At 38.0% G+C, this 19,924-nt stretch overlaps 2 protein-coding genes across 5 annotated transcripts in view; both read left to right on the top strand.

The window, feature by feature from the left end:
- LOC149942965 (alpha-tocopherol transfer protein-like) overlaps positions 1-19,924 on the top strand; it is a 33,151-nt gene that overhangs the window by 8,629 nt on the left and 4,598 nt on the right. For 3 of the 4 annotated variants that reach the window (XM_090177166.1, XM_090177168.1, XM_090177167.1), the window contains exons 2-4: positions 1,082-1,295; positions 1,475-1,717; positions 3,552-3,745. In XM_090177166.1, coding sequence (XP_090033292.1) covers positions 1,172-1,295; positions 1,475-1,717; positions 3,552-3,745 — 561 coding nt within the window. In that variant the 5' untranslated portion in view covers positions 1,082-1,171. The remainder of the gene's footprint in view (positions 1-1,081; positions 1,296-1,474; positions 1,718-3,551; positions 3,746-19,924) is intronic. The other variant, XM_090177165.1, reaches the window with a different exon arrangement.
- On the top strand, positions 9,821-11,752 carry LOC149942966 (uncharacterized). Its single transcript, XM_090177169.1, has 3 exons — positions 9,821-9,991; positions 10,049-10,134; positions 11,465-11,752. The coding sequence occupies exons 1-3, from the start codon at positions 9,835-9,837 to the stop codon at positions 11,612-11,614; spliced, it is 393 nt and encodes a 130-aa protein (XP_090033295.1). The 5' UTR covers positions 9,821-9,834; the 3' UTR covers positions 11,615-11,752.

Genomic DNA, 19,924 nt, shown 5'->3' with positions numbered 1-19,924 from the left:
TCTGAATTATAACTATTGACTTAAATTTGGAAATTCATGCTTTTATCAAGAATGTATTTATTTATACTCAGGGAGAATGAATATGAGGCCCTAACCCCGTCACGCTAAGGGGGGGGGAGGAAAAAAGGAGGCGGTGTCATTTGTTGCGTCCTCGCAGCAGCGTTAATCGCGTCGAAAAACGTAATTTTTAAGAACCAATGAGATTGCAGTATTATTTGATTTTATTAAAGCGGAGGAGCATACCGGGGGCCCCAACTGGTGGATTTTAGAAACGTTAAAAATAATCTCGACATATTCATTCTCCCTGAGTATAAATAAATACATTCTTGCTTTTATCTTATGTTTTAACTTTAAGTAGTGCAGCTGTAGAAGAATTATATGAACATATATACTTTTGTACTTAAAAATTAATTCACCCTTATTGTATAGAATACTATCCTATACTACCATGCTTTTTCCTATAGATAAAACTTCCAAGATGGCGGAAGCTACTCTACTCCTTATGTCAGTTTTCATGAGAACTAAGAATGTCAAAGAAACATTTTCCTTTAATGATAATTTTTGTGCCAAGCTACAAGTAATTCAGCCATAACTTAGGTCAGAAATCTATAATGACCACCTTCCGTGGAGTGTAATAGCTAATCAAATCCAGTAATTTATGAATTTGATTTTAATTATGTGCTATATATTATATATTCAAAAGTTTTAATTTTTTGGTTTTAAATTTTTGGCAAAATAAAAATGTTTTATATGTTCCCAGGGTATAAACATGCTAGAATAGAGCTTACGCTACAACCAAAATCACTGTAACAAAAGAAAGTAACTGATTTTGAAAGGATGTCTCGCTAATCCAGTCTATAGAGCTCTGGTTTTAATATTTATGGCCAAGTTTGCCATTTAATACATGGGTATTAATTTGAACTTTCATACTACCTCTGAAGAGACTTATATTTGACTACTGCTAAACGTATATATTTTAGCTTCATCGGTTAATTATGGACGTACTGTATGAACATTAGTAAAGTAGTTATGCTTAGTTTTTACAACAGTAATTTAATGAAGGTAAAATATTTTTTAATAGGTAATAAAGAAGTGTTTACAACTTTTTGATGGTACCTATGAGAGAATTCTTCATCTTTTTGAATGAGACAATTAAAAAATAAACCTAAACATGACACTTGAAACTGAAACAGAATGCCTTAGTCCTAGCCTTGTTGATAAAGCGGAAAGAGAACTTATGGAAAAACCTTCCTGGAGAGAAAGGGATATTCAAGCATTAAGAGAAATGGTATTAGGTAAGTAATGGTTTTTTCCAAAGCTAATTTATGTAAGTAGCTAATAATTTTTTGAGTAGAATCTTAATATAACATCAAGTTAGTCTTATACAGTATGAGTGTAAAATTATAAAAAATTTATTAAATTATTTTCTGCTGTATATGCTTATAGTTTGTTTATTATAAAATTGTATTTTCAGCTGATGTTCAAATAATATCACGGACTGATGATGAGTTTTTACTACGCTTCTTAAGAGCCAGAAAGTTTGACTATGATCGTGCCTTTAAATTACATCATCATTACTACAGTCTCCGTGTAAAGTATCCCCATTTGTATCATGAGCTTCTGCCATCTAATTCTTTACACGTGTTGTCTTCTGGAATCCAAGGATTTTTATCAAACAGAGATGAAGAAGGCAGAGCCATTTTTGTATATAGAGGTGGTAAGTACTTCTATATAGTAAATAAAGCAAGGCATATTTTGTATCTACCCTTGGCTTCATCAAAGCCAATTTTGTATTTGCAAATTAGATACAACACTAATGAATTTTAGTAAATGAAGTGGGGGTTATCAACCCAGCGCTTCAATCCAATGTCCATTGTGTATTCATATAACCTTAATTCTTTAAAACTCCGATTATAGTGATAAAGCCTAGGATCTAGAATGTTAGAAAACTCTAGTTTTCATTTGGTGTGTACCAAGGTTATTTACTTCCGCAAGGCGAGCCCTGAAGATGTGATAGTCGCAGATATTATTATGTGTTTTCTCAAGTCAGTTACAGGAGAAATAGTTGTTAAAGCTTTGTCTCAATTGATGATATTACACCTCAGTATTTATTTTTGCGATCTAAAGATGTTAATTAATTATAAACTAAGAAAAATTTGTGGGAAGGTCCCAATTATATTATATTTAAAATGAAAGTATTTGAGGTATTTTCGAGGGGTTAACCACTGACAGATGGCCTGTACACTGATTACGCGTACTCAACACTGACAAAGGTACAGACTCTAAAGATTACAAGTAATATCATTAGTACAGTCAAAGGTACGGGCTTGTACACCGATTACGCGGAGTGACTGGTATTTTAGACATAATTAACCTTTCTTTCCTTCATGTTAAAACTTGATGGTTAAAATAAATTTGTGCTAATACATTAATACATATTTTTCCATTTAGTAATAGCTAGCCCACTGGAATACACTCTTATTATAATTTTGATCATCCCTTTATTTAAGTGTCATTTTGGGGTGATGAAGGAATTAAAATTACTAGCATTGTACCTCTTGAAATTTTACACTGTTCTTTTTTTTATGACTGACTTTTTTTGCAACTTAACCTCACTGGGAGTTAAGTTGAATTTGCTAGGATAGATTTGAATTGGTTGAATTAGGAATTACGATCTAGAATTAATTTTTGTGTATTTGAGTGAATTACGAGTTATAATGAAGATAAATCAATTATAGTGAGACATAGTGAAAAAAATGAGGTATGAGCAAATTACCCTGGGGTATTTTGTGTAACTCGAAGAGAGAAAAGTTATTTTCAAAGATGAAGTCCGAGTGTATAACCTCAAAGGCTCTGATTAACAATTTTATTAATTTAATTGGGTGCTTTTCTTTTATATTTGAACTGATTGTTCCAACTTTGGATTGAAAGCAAAACATTTTATGTTAGTAAAGAAAAAATGTTCAGCCAATAATTTTAAAAATGGAAAAAAGTGTATACTCTTATTAATAATAATAATAATAATAAAAAAAGGTTTATTAAAAAAAATAACTAGTTTGAAGTATTATTACAATGTCTAGGCCAAGTCAAGTCATGTATGACTTGTCTAAAATAAGATGCTCTTTTTCACTAAGAGCAAGCGAATAATTTTTGTCATGCAGTTTTGTAATGTGAATGTTATATTTGTTATTTATTATATTTTACGTTGAAAGTAATATCATAAAGTAATGCTTTTTACTAATGATGAGGCTATAACCACATATACAGTGGCAGATTAACCAATAGGTTCAGTGGGCTTAAGCCTAGGGGCCCAGATTTATCTTAAGGTAAGCCCCCCCCCCCGCGGAGATGAGCCTATACGGAGCAAGGTCGAAGAGGCTTTAAAAAAGCTCAAGACCTGGGGCCCCAGTTGGTAGTGAATTGCCATTGTTGTATGCAGCTGAGTATATAATTTACTTTAATTATAAATAGATTAGAAGGTGCTCTTATGTCACTGTAGAAAATGAAATTTTTAAGTGTATAGTTTTTAACCCGTGTTAACTATTTTGCAGGTGTATGGAATACAACACAGTTTTCATTTGATGATATATTACGTGCCAACCTTCTGTGCTTGGAGCAAATAATACAAGAGCCTGATGTCCAAATCAATGGAATAGTCGCTATTTTGGACATGCGAGGACTTGGTTTACAACATGTCCGTCATTTTACACCAAGCCATGCAAAACAAACCATTCAAATTGTTCAAGTAATGTTTGATTCAATATAATCAGTAATATTGGTTGGTTTTTTTTAGAAAGGGGGCTTAAGTTTATAGTATTATGACAAAACTGTATTAAATTGAATTGTTTAGCAATTCCAAATAACTTAAACTAAAAAAATAATCTTATATAAACCAGGAAGTTATACGTAATTCACTTGGAATGAGCAGGGCTCAAAGGGCCACAGCATCATTTTGTAAATTACTCTCAATATCCTTTTTCGATTTATGCAAGAAATGTCTAAGTAAGACTGTGGTGGGGCTCCATTAAGTTGACCCGCCCTAATAAGCATAACTAAAATAACATAGCCTATCAATACGCACCCATTATGCACCATTACGCACCGTTAATTTCAAATTTTGCACCAGTGCCGTTTTGACGGAATTTTATTTTTTAAATGGGCGGGCCAGCTTAACGATAGCCCGCCCAATTTAGAATTTAAAAAAAAACAGCCTATCAATACGCACCCATTATGCACCATTACGCACCGTTAATTTCAAATTTTGCACCAGTGCCGTTTTGACGGAATTTTATTTTTTAAATGGGCGGGCCAGCTTAACGATAGCCCGCCCAATTTAGAATTTAAAAAAAAACAGCCTATCAATACGCACCCATTATGCACCATTACGCACCGTTAATTTAAAATTTTGCACCAGTGCCGTTTTGACGAAATTTAATTTTTTAAATGGGCGGGCCAGCTTAACGATAGCCCGCCCAATTTAGAATTTAAAAAAAACAGCCTATAAATACGCACCTATTATGCACCATTACGCACCGTTAATTTAAAATTTTGCACCAGTGTCGTTTTGACGGAATTTAATTTTTTAAATGGGCGGGCCAGCTTAACGATAGCCCGCCCAATTTAGAATTTCCAAAAAAAAACAGCCTATCAATACGCACCCATTATGCACCATTACGCACCGTTAATTTCAAATTTTGCACCAGTGCCATTTTGAAGGTGGTTAATTATTTAAATTAAATGGGAATTATTTAAATTGAGACCTCCGTAAGCACGGAGATTTACGTTGTTGGAAGACGGTTTGAAATACCTTAGAATTAAAATTAAGCGACGTAATTGCAAATTTAGGTTATATGACAATCACAGCTATTCAAAATATAACTTTTATGAATATCGGACTTCAATTGAGAAACGGTTTGAAGACTTTTAGGCGAAAATATAAAACTACGAAAATTGGAGACCCGTAAATTACCGCGAAAGCCATACTTAAAACTAATATTTACTAATGGAACCGAAGATATAAGTCAGCTGGATCCTAACCTAACCAAAAATAGTTTTTTTTAAAGTTATCGGACATAATTTTCAGTATGTTAGGCTCAGATTTCAAAATTATGAAGGGCGATCGATGCCGGTATGTGTACATTCGAACGAGTTAACATTTACCTCCCTATCCCTTTAAGCTAATTGTCCGACACGGCGGCATCGGCATCGGCATCGGCATCGGCATCGGCTACATTGTAAGTGAAACTAGTACAAACAAATCCTTAGGATTGTGTGTAAAAACCTAGGCGCAGTGTAATTTTGGGGCACTTATACCTGAAATTTCAAAAGTAGGGCCCTAAAATCGGTCCAAATGGGGGCCGTTAACAATCGTGCGCCTAATGGGAAAATCGCCACTGTGCTTAACAGAGCCGTTCGCTATTTTATGAGGAACTAAAGAGTTATAAATAGTAATCATCGGGAGCACAAGGTTGAAAACCCCTGATCTAGACTAACAATATGAACTTGAAAAGTTGATCTGACTCGTAAAACAGTGTAGTGCAAATTTCATAAATGGTGGTGCATAATGGTGCATAATGGGTGCCAATTGATGGGCTACTTTTAAGGCTGAAAATTTGAAATGGGCGGGCTTCATTAACTTGGCCCGCCCAATTTGAAATTCATATATCTCTGAACCCAGTGTGGTGCAAATTTCAAAAATGGTGGTGCATAATGGTGCATAATGGGTGCCAATTGATGAGCTACTTTCAAGCCAGAAAAACATGACAAAATAGAGGGCACCGATTAACTTATCATGATTCAAAATAACAAAGTGTGAAACTATTTTTAACAAAAATTTCGACTAGGGAATAATTTTTTCACGGTTAGCGCTGCGGTAGCCTAAATAGGTTCATAAGTTAAATCTGAGTTACATTCCAGGCCGCCAATTTAAAGGGCCCCACTGGTGTTTGAAAAATTCACCCAAAAAATCAGGTAGCAGACGACGTGTCGTAGCTTTCCCTATGTCCGCAATTGGCGCGGGAAACTGACGAAATTCAAACGCCGGTGGGGCCCTTTAACTAACATCTGTGACGTCAAAGATGTTATAAACTAAGTCATACCCACAAAAACAGATAATGAAGGTGCTATAAGGAGATGCATCGTGAAAAATAGGAGACAGTGCAGGTAGACTTTAAGACATTGGAGGCGTTAGGGGTAAGTGAGATAGGCTAAAGCCACTGAGGGGCCCACAAATAGACTTGAGGGGCCCCCGAAGAGGGTTCCCAAAGTTAATTTTTATTTTCTTGAATTATAATAAAATATTTTAAAATAAATTAGAGTATTTTCGGTTTATACATAATATTTGCCAAATTTAATTTTAAGAAATATATAGGTAGAGCCACAATTGAAAGACATTATTCATTAGTCTACACCTAGAAACTCCTGGTGCTGCACGTGTTCTGAAAATAATTCGGGATTGTGGAGAAGGGCGTCAAAGGCTTTCAAATTTTCCCAGGCCGCTTGACGATAGTTACGCCACTGAGTCTTTCGATAGATTATTAATTTTATTTTTTTCTTTAATTGTAGCCCCAATTTTACAAAAGGACAAATATTATACAAAAAATAGTTCTTTGAACTGAAAAAACAGTGTTTATTATTTTAAATAGTACAGCTATCAAGGAATAGATATTAAATATTAAATTTATTATTTAAGACTTACTCTACAAAGCAAAAATCTATTAAATAATAATATTTATGTATTTTTATGCTGAGTATTTATGTGGAATTTTCCCATTTATTTGATAATGGATAATAAATCCAAATTCCATATAAATTCTCAGATAAATAATCAAAAAATATATTTAATAGATTGTTGCTTTGTAAAGTAAGTCTCATATAATAATTTTAATATATGTCCCTTGATAGCTCTACTATTTGAAAGAATAAACACAATTTTCTCTAATTACAAAAAGTGGTTTTTGTATAACTATATACTGCAACTACGTTGGGCTTATGTAAAATATTTATGGGGTTTATATCTGCCGAATAAATCCTATTGTATATTTTTCAATTTCATTTTTATACTACCAGTGGATGGCTCGCGGTAAGTAAATTGGAAAGGCGAGTTACACAGTCGAACTAAAACCTTGAACCTTGAACCTTTTGCTGCTGTCAGTTTTGTTTTCGATTGTTCGTCCCCCCTGCGCGTTTACTAGATGGCGAGGCTCGACCTTAGACCAATGTTTAGCATTACGGTGCAAGTTCCGTTGTAATTGGCTTATGGCCTGGCTTGTCTGCTTTTTTTAAAATATTCTCGTGCTTTGTGCATAAGTCGGTAAGTCTTTTGTTCTCGCATAATTATAAAATTACTTTAACAAATATGGTTGGGCGCCAGAAAAAACCTGAAACTGAAATTGAGCTGATTAAACAAGCTATTTTAAAATACGCGGATCAAATATATCAGAATGGTGTTGTAACTGGGAGAAGAAAAGAAGTATGGAAAAATGTTAACGCGGAATTAGAAGGATTAGGCCTCACTCCCGATGCCTTATACACTATTGTCAAAAAGAACCGGTATGGAATTTGGGTCGATTTGGGGATGAATAAAAATAGAGAAGACGACGACGAAGAAATTAATCATAACCCTCAAGACACCGAATCCGATTTAAATAGCGAGGAAGAAATTGGCGATGGGAAAGTTATCCAGTTCACATTAACCCTCACCGAAAAAGAATATGCCCAGATGGCACCCTGTGACGTCTTATATGGAAAATTGCGTCAGAAGGTTCGTTCGATATTGAAACCGGGTTCTTGGACCCACATCATATACAAGCACTTTTATGAGCACACTAAACTCCCTTGTGCATTAGCATTCAAAAGAGCTACCGTACATCGTTCCGGGGGCGTCTATGCCTGCATGAAAGGAAAATGCAAGGAGTGTAATTCGGTATTCGTGGGGGTCATTGAAGACGAACCACCGCTAACCGGAAGGGTACACGTCAAATGCGAGTACAAGGGCGAATATAATGCACCCCATTCGGAAAACGTTAAAAGACACTTGTCCGGCGAAGTTCGCGAGGAACTTGTTAAAGAACTCGTTCGAGGAAACGTTGTACCATGAGCATACAGGAGTTTGCGAGCCCAGGATGTTATGAAATTTGGCGACGTCGAACCAAAGGACTTGCCGTCCTTAAACGTGATGAGAGTCGCCAAATACGAGGCCCTTCAACGTAGTCGAATGAGTTCCAACCCGGTCGAAGCAATATATCGGATGATGGGAATTCGACCATTTAACAGTATAATCAGAGATCTTGGCTATTGTAAATTCAGGGTGTACCATTGGTCGTCCTCATAAATCCATCTCTATCGGGCGTACTGCAAAAATAATGCAGGAAAATCTAAAATCTCCATTGACGCGACGACGGCGTGGTCAAAACGTTGAAGAGACCTTGGGGTAACGAGAGCGGTCATATTTTTCTTTATGATGTCACAGTAAATGATCCGTCAGCAAAGAAGCAGTGCTCTGTTTGCAACATGCTGTCAGAGAGTCATGATTCGGACTCTATTTACGCGTGGCTCTCAATGTGGGTCAGGTCAGGAGCCGTTGCTCCAAAAGAAGTTGTGACCGATATGTCGCTGGCACTTTTGTATGCGGTCACAAAGGCATTTGCCGACTGTACCTCACTAAGCCAGTACCTACGTAAATGTTGGAGCGCACTTTTTCCATGCGAGAGAGAAATTTCCGAACCACTACCGAGCTGCTACGTTCGGTGCGACGTGGCGCACGTAATGAAAAATATGACCCAGTTCAAAAGTCTGAAACATCAAATAAAACGCACCCGGTGCTTTTATTTATGCGCTCTAGGACAAGCCATGCAGTGCGAAGACTTCTCAGACCTACAACAGATTATTCGTGCGATATTTACCGTAGCACTCTGTGAAACAGAAGGCCTTAGTGAAGTGACACAAGAGCCGACAATATGCGAGACGAAAAAACAGTGGCTTCTAAAAAGAATAGGCACTGGTGAAATACCAGACAATTACCGACTTCCCTGATTTGAGAGATGTCAATGAAATGAACCCAAAGTCATCCTTTGAATATTGGGTTGAAAATATCAAATTAGAGGTTTCTGAAGAATTGAAAGACCCAAAAGAAGTTGGAAAGACGGGGAACCAACAATTTTTGCCTCAAATTGTCAATGACATTAAAAAAATGGCTCGTTTGTTACCTTTATGGACTGGAGTTATGAAAATTTATTTCGACTCCCCTAATTCCGTAGGGAGTAGTTCGTCAGTTGAAAGCCACTTCCATAATCTCAAGAACCGTGTATTTTCGAATACAACATTACCTATTAGAGTTGACGAATTTATTGAAAACCACATTAATTTCAATGAAGGGCTAACAAAACTTATTAGATCGGACGAAATACTGAATCCAGGTATTTATAACTTTTTTTTTAATTATTTTTTGTACTTTTGACCAATGGCGGCGTATCGGAGGGGGGGGGGGGGGTACCCTGGTTTTAAGTTTTCTCAAAAATATGATAAACAAATATACAAAATTAAAAGATTCGAATTATGGCAATTTCTCATGGAAATTTCTTACGTAGAGAGGTATAAAAAAGTCAAATATACCGAATCTGAATTTGTAGTGTAATAAATAAATCGTTTACTGGATTAGCTCTATGGCGGAGTGTTAACTTTTAAGAATTATTAACATATGTAAATAGTAATAGCTGGGAACCCTGTTCGTAACATATTGTTGCTGGTTTCCTTTCCCATAATAAATAATTGTCAACTTATGATACAGACAAGACCCGTACTACATTGGAAGACGGTATGGCAGCAGAAAACCGTATGGCAACCGAAGGTGGTACGACACTTGAAGACGGTACGGTATTCGAAGACAGAATGACACCTGAAAATGGTAAAACAGCCGAAATCCGTTCGACACTCGAAACCCATACGGAACCCAAAGACCGTACAGCTGATATTCGTAGAATGGATTCCTTTGGTAAACATTTACCTTTACCAAAAAAATTTTACATAATATAATTTTCTTTTGAAAAAGATAAAATCGAAATGGATACATGTGTAGCTTGCACTTTAGGAAATTTCCCACCCGAAAATGGAGCACACAAATGCTTTTACTGCAAAGTAATACTGACTATACGATTTTTTTAAAACGTGTTTTTACACACAGTCCTTAGGGAATTGTATGTATTAAGTTCCACGGCTGTGTAGCCGCCGCTGCTGGCGGTGTTCGCACGATTGTTCGCAGTATGTTAGCGGTACAAAGACAAGTGATATATCAATCGATAGGTATTATTAGGTAATGGGCCAATTGCGCAGTTCCCATTAGCGCAGTTCCCATTTCCGCAAATGCAATTTCGCGGTTTTCCATTTGCGCAGTATCCCATTTCCGCAGTTTTCCACTTGCGCAGATATTTTCCATTTGCGCAGGTTTTTCAATTGCGCGGTTTTTCATTTGCGCAGGTTTTCATATAGGAGGTGTTCTACGACAGAGGCCATTCTAACGAAATATCTTGGTATTGGCCTCTCACATAGGACGTAACTGTCCTATGACAGAGGCCATTCCTACGAAATACAGGACGCTTACTGTCCTATATTGGAGGCCATTTCAACGAAATAGTTTTAATATAGAGGTAGTTATATCAAGGCTAGCGCGCAACGGTTAGGTTAGCCGGGCGCGCCGCAGGCGCGTAGGCACCGTTTTCATATAGGTGTTCTACTACAGAGGACGTATATTGTCCTACGACAGAAGCCATTTTAAAAGTGGTGCTAAGGTATTAGCAGCATTTTAACGGGGAAAGCGCGCAAACGGGAAACTGCGCAAATGACAAACTGCGCAAATGGGGAGCTGCGCAAATAGCAATTCCGCAAATGGGAAACGCGCAATTGGGAACGTGCGCAAACGAAAACTGCGGAAGTTGGAAGTGCGCAAATGAAAACTGCGCAAGTGGACCCAAACCGTATTATTATATCCTCGGCGGGATTTTTATAATTTTGGGGATAGGAGTCCGAGAAGTGGCACTTTAGCCCACTTTAGTGCTTTTTCCTATTTTCAGCTTTAAATCTATGCAGGTTTTTAAATTTAGTCTGATTTGATCGAAAACCAGAATAATAGTTAATTCTGGCCCAAATCTATCTTAGATTGCAGTCGCGTAGGAAAAAATATTTTAAGTGAGTTAATTAGCCATTTAGCCTTACACTTTATTTATTTTTTACACCAGGAGGGTTATGGGTGATTAAGATATTCTTCGCGAATTATGTACAGGGTGGTTAAGATTTTATTTGCGCTTTACGCACAGCGTTCTTATACTCTTTGCGGTTTATGTACAGGGTGATTGAATTTCGAATAAAATTTTTCTTTAACAGACGTTATAATTTACAATGTCCTGGGGATTGTGTGTACTCAAATGACCGTTAAATCTTGTTTTCTCTAAAGTACAAATTTCCCCAATAGGTGCCAGTTCACGCTTTAATAGGCTGTAGCTATCCGCTAGAAGACGATGCTGAAGGATACGGAGAAGTGAGAATTTGCAAATTATGCATATTAAAACGCAACAAAGAAAGAGAAGAGCTAACGGAGAAATTTGAAAAAGAAAATTGGTGAAACCCGGCAAAATCTCCCCCCAAAAAGCGTCCTCGATCCTCATACTTGGAACCCCATAAAACGTTTTGAGGCCCGATTGGAGTAACCCTGGTAAAGCTCTCCCCATTGGGCTATTGAAAAACAGTAATAGACCGGACCTGCAAGCGGTCAATATTAAGAAGGAGCTTTTTTCTATAACACACACTTGTGCATTTGATAGTCTAGCGCAGATAATTTGCGTTAGCTATTGTGATAGTGACGTTATGAAAGAGCGTACAGAGATTTCTAAGAACGTTCTTTTACAATTTTCAAGAAAAATGTTTGACAAGGGCATCACGGCACACATATATAGAGAAAGAGCATTCATACTTAAAACAGTATTTCAAGCTGAGCCATTTGCATTTAATATTATTAGACTAAAATTCGAAGAGTCAGTGGCTTCGCTTACCATTAAGCTTCCTCGAACATAATTCTTGCTCTGAAGAGGCATGCCCCCAAAGAAACCGAGAACGTCAGAGGCAAATTTTGTTACTAGAATGTAGCGCTTCAGAAATACATTCTTTTGAGGATAAAATTGTCAAAACGTTCCGCGAACCTACAGCTTCGGGAGAATGTACGAACTGCCCAGGATTACGAACGATTAATTACGATGCACCACAATCGCAATTTTTTATACAAACAATCCATTCTCAAAGTAGAACCGATTGCGAGAATGACATGGCCATACAACTCAAGGATGTTCCGAAACATATTTCCATTAGCGAAGCTTCGTTTAAAATCAGGGGACTCATTGTTTATCGTGGAGGCAGCAATACTGGTACAACATTATGTTTGCTATGCCCATCGACCTAACGACAAATGGGAGATTTATGACGATCTGAAAAACCAGAGAGAAGACTGTAGCGAAAATCCAACTGAGCTCCATTAAGTTGGCCCCCCCTCTCTACAATTTTAAAAACTTTCATTTTCGATCGAATGCGACCTCGATGCGACGTTATGCGAAACTAAAAAAAAAAGATGCGACATAATTGTTAAGTTGGAATAATTAAAACAAAAGGGGGGGCTAACTTAATGACAGCCCCCCCACTTTCAACTATCAACCCGGAAACACAACCAATAGAATGCGACCTCAATGCGACGTTATGCGACACCCTTACTTTCGAATGCGACATCTTAGTTAACGAGATAATCGCTTTCGTAAGTGGGGGGGCTAACTTAACGTGAGCCCCCCCCTATAACAGTTGAGGCCTCCAAACACCTTTATTCGATTGCGACCTCAATGCGACGTTATGCGACACCCTTACTTTCGAATGCGACATCTTATTTAACGAGATAATCGCTTTCGTAAGTGGGGGGGGGCTAACTTAACGCGAGCCCCCCCTATAACAGTTGAGGCCTCCAAACACCTTTATTCGATTGCGACCTCAATGCGACGTTATGCGACACCCTTACTTTCGAATGCGACATCTTAGTTAACGAGATAATCGCTTTCGTAAGTGGGGGGGCTAACTTAACGTGAGCCCCCCCCTATAACAGTTGAGGCCTCCAAACACCTTTATTCGATTGCGACCTCAATGCGACGTTATGCGACACCCTTACTTTCGAATGCGACATCTTATTTAACGAGATAATCGCTTTCGTAAGTGGGGGGGCTAACTTAACGCGAGCCCCCCCTATAACAGTTGAGGCCTCCAAACACCTTTATTCGATTGCGACCTCAATGCGACGTTATGCGACACCCTTACTTTCGAATGCGACGCCATTTTAAATGAATGCAAATGAATGCGACGCCATTTTAAATGAATGCAAATGAATGCGACGTCAATGCGAAGCAATGCGACACCATAATTATCGAAATAATCACCGCTATTCGAATGCGCTTTGGTCCGCGTTGACGACTTCATTTTTTTTATAGAACTTATTTTTTATATTTCGGGGGGGAGGGGCTGTCATTAAATTAGCCCCCTTTTTTCATTTGTCTATTATCTCATAACCTAATTTGTCGCATTCGTTAAAAATAGTGTCGCATTAATTCGCATTGACGTCTCTTTATATTAAGGTTAATTAAAATTATGAATTAATATGGGGGTTACTGTTAAGTTAGCCACCCCCCCACTTTCTCTATTAATTTTCTCATAAACTATTTTTCGCAATCAAAATTATATCTGTCGCATTTCTTCGCATTGCCATGTAGTGGCTATGATATTCTGTTCTGGTTGAATAACGAAATTATGGGGGCTGACGTTAATTTAGCCCCCTTTTAATTTTAATTATATCTCGATAATGGTTAAGTCACATCTCTTTCACTTGCTGTCGCATTGTGGGTGCATAAAATTGATAGAGAAATTTTCTGGGATATCAAAAAAGGGGGGGCCAACTTAATCGACCTGTGTTTCCGTATTTATATTTGATGATTCTCGATCTGGTTCAATCGATTATCTCGTTAACACGGCTGTCGCATTCGAATAGCGGTGATTATTTCGATAATTATGGTGTCGCATTGCTTCGCATTGACGTCGCATTCATTTGCATTCATTTAAAATGGCGTCGCATTCATTTGCATTCATTTAAAATGGCGTCGCATTCATTTGCATTCATTTAAAATGAGGTCGCATTCATTTGCATTCATTTAACATGGCGGCCCATTCATTTGCGTTAAGTTAGCCCTGCCCACTTACGATAGTGATTATCTCGTTAACTAAGATGTCGCATTCGAAAGTAAGGGTGTCGCATAACGTCGCATTGAGGTCGCAATCGAATAAAGGTGTTTGGAGGCCTCAACTGTTATAGGGGGGGCTCACGTTAAGTTAGCCCCCCACTTACGATAGCGATTATCTCGTTAAATAAGCTGTCGCATTCGAAAGTAAGGGTGTCGCATAACGTCGCATTGAGGTCGCAATCGAATAAAGGTGTTTGGAGGCCTCAACTGTTATAGGGGGGGCTCACGTTAAGTTAGCCCCCCCACTTACGAAAGCGATTATCTCGTTAACTAAGATGTCGCATTCGAAAGTAAGGGTGTCGCATAACGTCGCATTGAGGTCGCAATCGAATAAAGGTGTTTGGAGGCCTCAACTGTTATAGGGGGGGCTCACGTTAAGTTAGCCCCCCCACTTACGAAAGCGATTATCTCGTTAACTAAGATGTCGCATTCGAAAGTAAGGGTGTCGCATAACGTCGCATTGAGGTCGCAATCGAATAAAGGTGTTTGGAGGCCTCAACTGTTATAGGGGGGGCTCGCGTTAAGTTAGCCCCCCCACTTACGAAAGCGATTATCTCGTTAACTAAGATGTCGCATTCGAAAGTAAGGGTGTCGCATAACGTCGCATTGAGGTCGCATTCTATTGGTTGTGTTTCCGGGTTGATAGTTGAAAGTGGGGGGGCTGTCATTAAGTTAGCCCCCCCTTTTGTTTTAATTATTCCAACTTAACAATTATGTCGCATCTTTTTTTTTTAGTTTCGCATAACGTCGCATCGAGGTCGCATTCGATCGCAAATGAAAGTTTTTAAAATTGTAGAGAGGGGGGGCCAACTTAATGGAGCCATCAAACTGCAATTGTCCATCTTTTTTTATACAACTTAAATAGATTATATTATTAAACTAGCCACGAAAAAAACGTCCAGTTTAAGCGTAACAAAAACACACTAAACGATCTTTATTCTATTAAATTAAAACCTTTTTCATATTTTATTACAATTTTGTTCTTATCAAATTAGTGATATTTAGTTCGGTAGTTCAAAAGGTAATTACTTGACTAATAAAGATACTTTTACACTAGTAAGGGTGTAGTTAAAGTATTCCACATACAGAAGTAGTTCATTTTTTAAATTTCCACCCGTATTGAAAAATGAAGTTCCTATTCCTCAGATACATTTTTTAATATTTAAACTAGCAAAAAATGATTTTGAAATATTCTTCATTGAAAAATCTTAAATTATAAAATATAGATTTAAATCCGTATTTCGTATATCTCAGAAACTGGTAAGGCACAAATTATAAAGAAGGTGGTGCGTAACGTTGCACCACGGCTAGTTTTCCGGCGTATATTTAAAAATCGGCGAACCAACCCATTATGCACCATTAAGCCCCACCTTTTATGAAATTTGCCGCACATTGGTTTCGGAGATCTACATGTATGAATTTAAATCCGGGCGGGCCAAGTTAATGAAGCCCGCCCATTTCAAATTTTCAGCCTTAAAAGTAGCACATCAATTGGCACCCATTATGCACCACCATTTTTGAAATTTGCACCACACTGGGTTCAGAGATATATGAATTTCAAATTGGGCGGGCCAAGTTAATGAAGCCCGCCCATTTCAAATTTTCAGCCTTAAAAGTAGCCCATCAATTGGCACCCATTATGCACCACCATTTTTGAAATTTGCACCACACAGGGTTCAGAGATATATGAATTTCAAATTGGGCGGGCCAAGTTAATGAAGCTCGCCCATTTCAAATTTTCAGCCTTAAAAGTAGCCCATCAATTGGCACCCATTATGCACCATTATGCACCACCATTTTTGAAATTTGCACCACACTGGGTTCAGAGATATATGAATTTCAAATTGGGCGGGCCAAGTTAATGAAGCTCGCCCATTTCAAATTTTCAGCCTTAAAAGTAGCCCATCAATTGGCACCCATTATGCACCATTACGCACCACCATTTTTGAAATTTGCAACACACTGGGTTCAGAGATATATGAATTTCAAATTGGGCGGGCCAAGTTAATGAAGCCCGCCCATTTCAAATTTTCAGCCTTAAAAGTAGCCCATCAATTGGCACCCATTATGCAACATTATGCACCACCATTTTTGAAATTTGCACCACACTGGGTTCAGAGATATATGAATTTCAAATTGGGCCGGCCAAGTTAATGAAGCCCGCCCATTTCAAATTTTCAGCCTTAAAAGTAGCCCATCAATTGGCACCCATTATGCACCACCATTTTTGAAATTTGCACCACACTGGGTTCAGAGATATATGAATTTCAAATTGGGCGGGCCAAGTTAATGAAGCCCGCCCATTTCAAATTTTCAGCCTTAAAAGTAGCCCATCAATTGGCACCCATTATGCACCACCATTTTTGAAATTTGCACCACACAGGGTTCAGAGATATATGAATTTCAAATTGGGCGGGCCAAGTTAATGAAGCTCGCCCATTTCAAATTTTCAGCCTTAAAAGTAGCCCATCAATTGGCACCCATTATGCACCATTATGCACCACCATTTTTGAAATTTGCACCACACTGGGTTCAGAGATATATGAATTTCAAATTGGGCGGGCCAAGTTAATGAAGCTCGCCCATTTCAAATTTTCAGCCTTAAAAGTAGCCCATCAATTGGCACCCATTATGCACCATTACGCACCACCATTTTTGAAATTTGCAACACACTGGGTTCAGAGATATATGAATTTCAAATTGGGCGGGCCAAGTTAATGAAGCCCGCCCATTTCAAATTTTCAGCCTTAAAAGTAGCCCATCAATTGGCACCCATTATGCAACATTATGCACCACCATTTTTGAAATTTGCACCACACTGGGTTCAGAGATATATGAATTTCAAATTGGGCCGGCCAAGTTAATGAAGCCCGCCCATTTCAAATTTTCAGCCTTAAAAGTAGCCCATCAATTGGCACCCATTATGCACCACCATTTTTGAAATTTGCACCACACTGGGTTCAGAGATATATGAATTTCAAATTGGGCGTGCCAAGTTAATGAAGCCCGCCCATTTCAAATTTTCAGCCTTAAAAGTAGCCCATCAATTGGCACCCATTATGCACCACCATTTTTGAAATTTGCACCACCCTGTTTCCCCGAGACTTACATGTATGAATTTAAATCCGGGTGGGCCAAGTTAATAGGGCCCGCCCATTTCAAATTTTAAGGCTTGAAAGTAGCTCATCAATTTGCACCCATTATGCACCATTAAGACTCACCATTTATGAAATTTGCACTACACTGTTTTACGAGTCAGATCAACTTTTCAAGTTCATATTGTTAGTCTAGATCAGGGGTTTTCAACCTTGTGCTCCCGATGATTACTATTTATAACTCTTTAGTTCCTCATAAAATAGCGAACGGCTCTGTTAAGCACAGTGGCGATTTTCCCATTAGGCGCACGATTGTTAACGGCCCCCATTTGGACCGATTTTAGGGCCCCACTTTTGAAATTGCAGGTATAAGTGCCCCAAAATTACACTGCGCCTAGGTTTTTACACACAATCCTAAGGATTTGTTTGTACTAGTTACACTTACAATTTAGCCGATGCCGATGCCGATGCCGCCGTGTCGGAAATTAGCTAAAAGGGATAGGGAGGTAAATGTTAACTCGTTCGAATGTACACATACCGGCATCGATCGCCCTTCATAATTTTGAAATCTTAGCCTAACATACTGAAAAATTATGTCCGATAACTTAAAAAAAAAACTATTTTTGGTTAGGTTAGGATCCAGCGGACTTATATCTTCGGTTCCATTAGTAAATATTAGTTTTATGTATGGCTTTCGCGGTAATTTACGGGTCTCCAATTTTCGTAGTTTTATATTTTCGCCTAAAAGTCTTCAAACCGTTTCTCAATTGAAGTCCGATATTCATAAAAGTTATATTTTTGAATAGCTGTGATTGTCATATAACCTAAATTTGCAATAACGTCGCTTAATTTTAATTCTAAGGTATTTCAAACCGTCTTCCAACAACGTAAATCTCCGTGCTTACGGAGGTCTCAATTTAAATAATTCCCATTTAATTTAAATAATTGACGGTGCGTAATGGTGCATAATGGGTGCGTATTGATAGGCTGTTTTTTTGGAAATTCTAAATTGGGCGGGCTATCGTTAAGCTGGCCCGCCCATTTAAAAAATTAAATTCCGTCAAAACGGCACTGGTGCAAAATTTTAAATTAACGGTGCGTAATGGTGCATAATAGGTGCGTATTGATAGGCTGTTTTTTTAATTCTAAATTGGGCGGGCTATCGTTAAGCTGGCCCGCCCATTTAAAAAATTAAATTCCGTCAAAACGGCACTGGTGCAAAATTTTAAATTAACGGTGCGTAATGGTGCATAATGGGTGCGTATTGATAGGCTGTTTTTTTTAATTCTAAATTGGGCGGGCTATCGTTAAGCTGGCCCGCCCATTTAAAAAATTAAATTCCGTTAAAACGGCACTGGTGCAAAATTTGTAATTAACGGTGCGTAATGGTGCATAAAGGGTGCGTATTGATAGGCTATGCTATTTTAGTTATGCTTATTAGGGCGGGCCAGGTTAATGGACCCCTGTGGTGGAGAGTAATAATAATAATCAGCTAGGCTAATACCCAAGGAACCCCCCTTAACCCAAGTTATCTAGCGACGTTTATTGCTTTTTAATTCGGGAGGCCTTGTGAAATTGCTTAACTGAAACTGCTGAAATTCAAATTGTAATGGGGGCCTTGGCTGCGGGCATGGAAAACTGCGGTGTTATAATTAGGTGGAGCTCTGGCAAAAGGGTCGCGCCACATACCTGGTTTTGGCGGGTGATTTCAATAAAAATACAAGCCTTTTTTCGAATTGCACAGGCTTTTAATAGTCGATTAACTTTTGCAAAGAGAGCATATAAATGTGTGGTTACACCAGTTGATCGTCGCAACGATCTGCCCTTGACATGTGTTGACCGACTCGTTTTATACGGAGTTTCTTCCCGCCAAAACCAGGTATGTGGTGCCACCCTATGGCCAGAGCTCCATCTTATTGTAACACCACGGTTTTCCATGCCCGTAGCCACGGCCCCCATTACAATTTGAATTTCAGCAGTTTCAGTTAAGCAATTTCACCAGGCCTCCCGAATTAAAAAGCAATAAACGTCACTAGATAACTTGGTAAGGGTGGTTCCTTGGGTATTAGCCTAGCTGATTATTATTATTACTCTCCACCACAGTCTTACTTAGGTATTTCTTGCATAAATCGAAAAAGGTTATTGAGAGTAATTTACAAAATTAAGAATTTCGGGTGAAGTGTAGTACAGCGGCCTCATCGAATTTGATATTAATTTTAGTTGCGCCTGATAGACCTTGTCACGTAGATGTCGAGGGTATTTTTTTATTTTGGCCGCAAATGATTATTTAATTGTTTAACTTAATTTTTTTAATTTTAAAAATTTCTCATTTTCATTGAATTTTATATTAATTTTGGTTGCGCCTGATAGACATTGTCACGTAGATGTCGAGGGTAATTTGTATTTTGGCCGCAAATGATTATTTAATTGTTTAACTTAATTTTTTTAATTTTAAAAATTTCTCATTTTCATTGAATTTTATATTAATTTTGGTTGCGCCTGATAGACCTTGTCACG

This window comes from Leiobunum rupestre, chromosome 6, assembly GCF_980474605.1.
Source record: "Leiobunum rupestre chromosome 6, qqLeiRupe1.1.hap1, whole genome shotgun sequence".
In the NCBI taxonomy this organism is placed as follows: Eukaryota; Metazoa; Arthropoda; class Arachnida; order Opiliones; family Sclerosomatidae; genus Leiobunum; species Leiobunum rupestre.
Note: the sequence above shows the minus strand (reverse complement) of the source record. Positions and strands in the feature narration are given on the sequence as shown.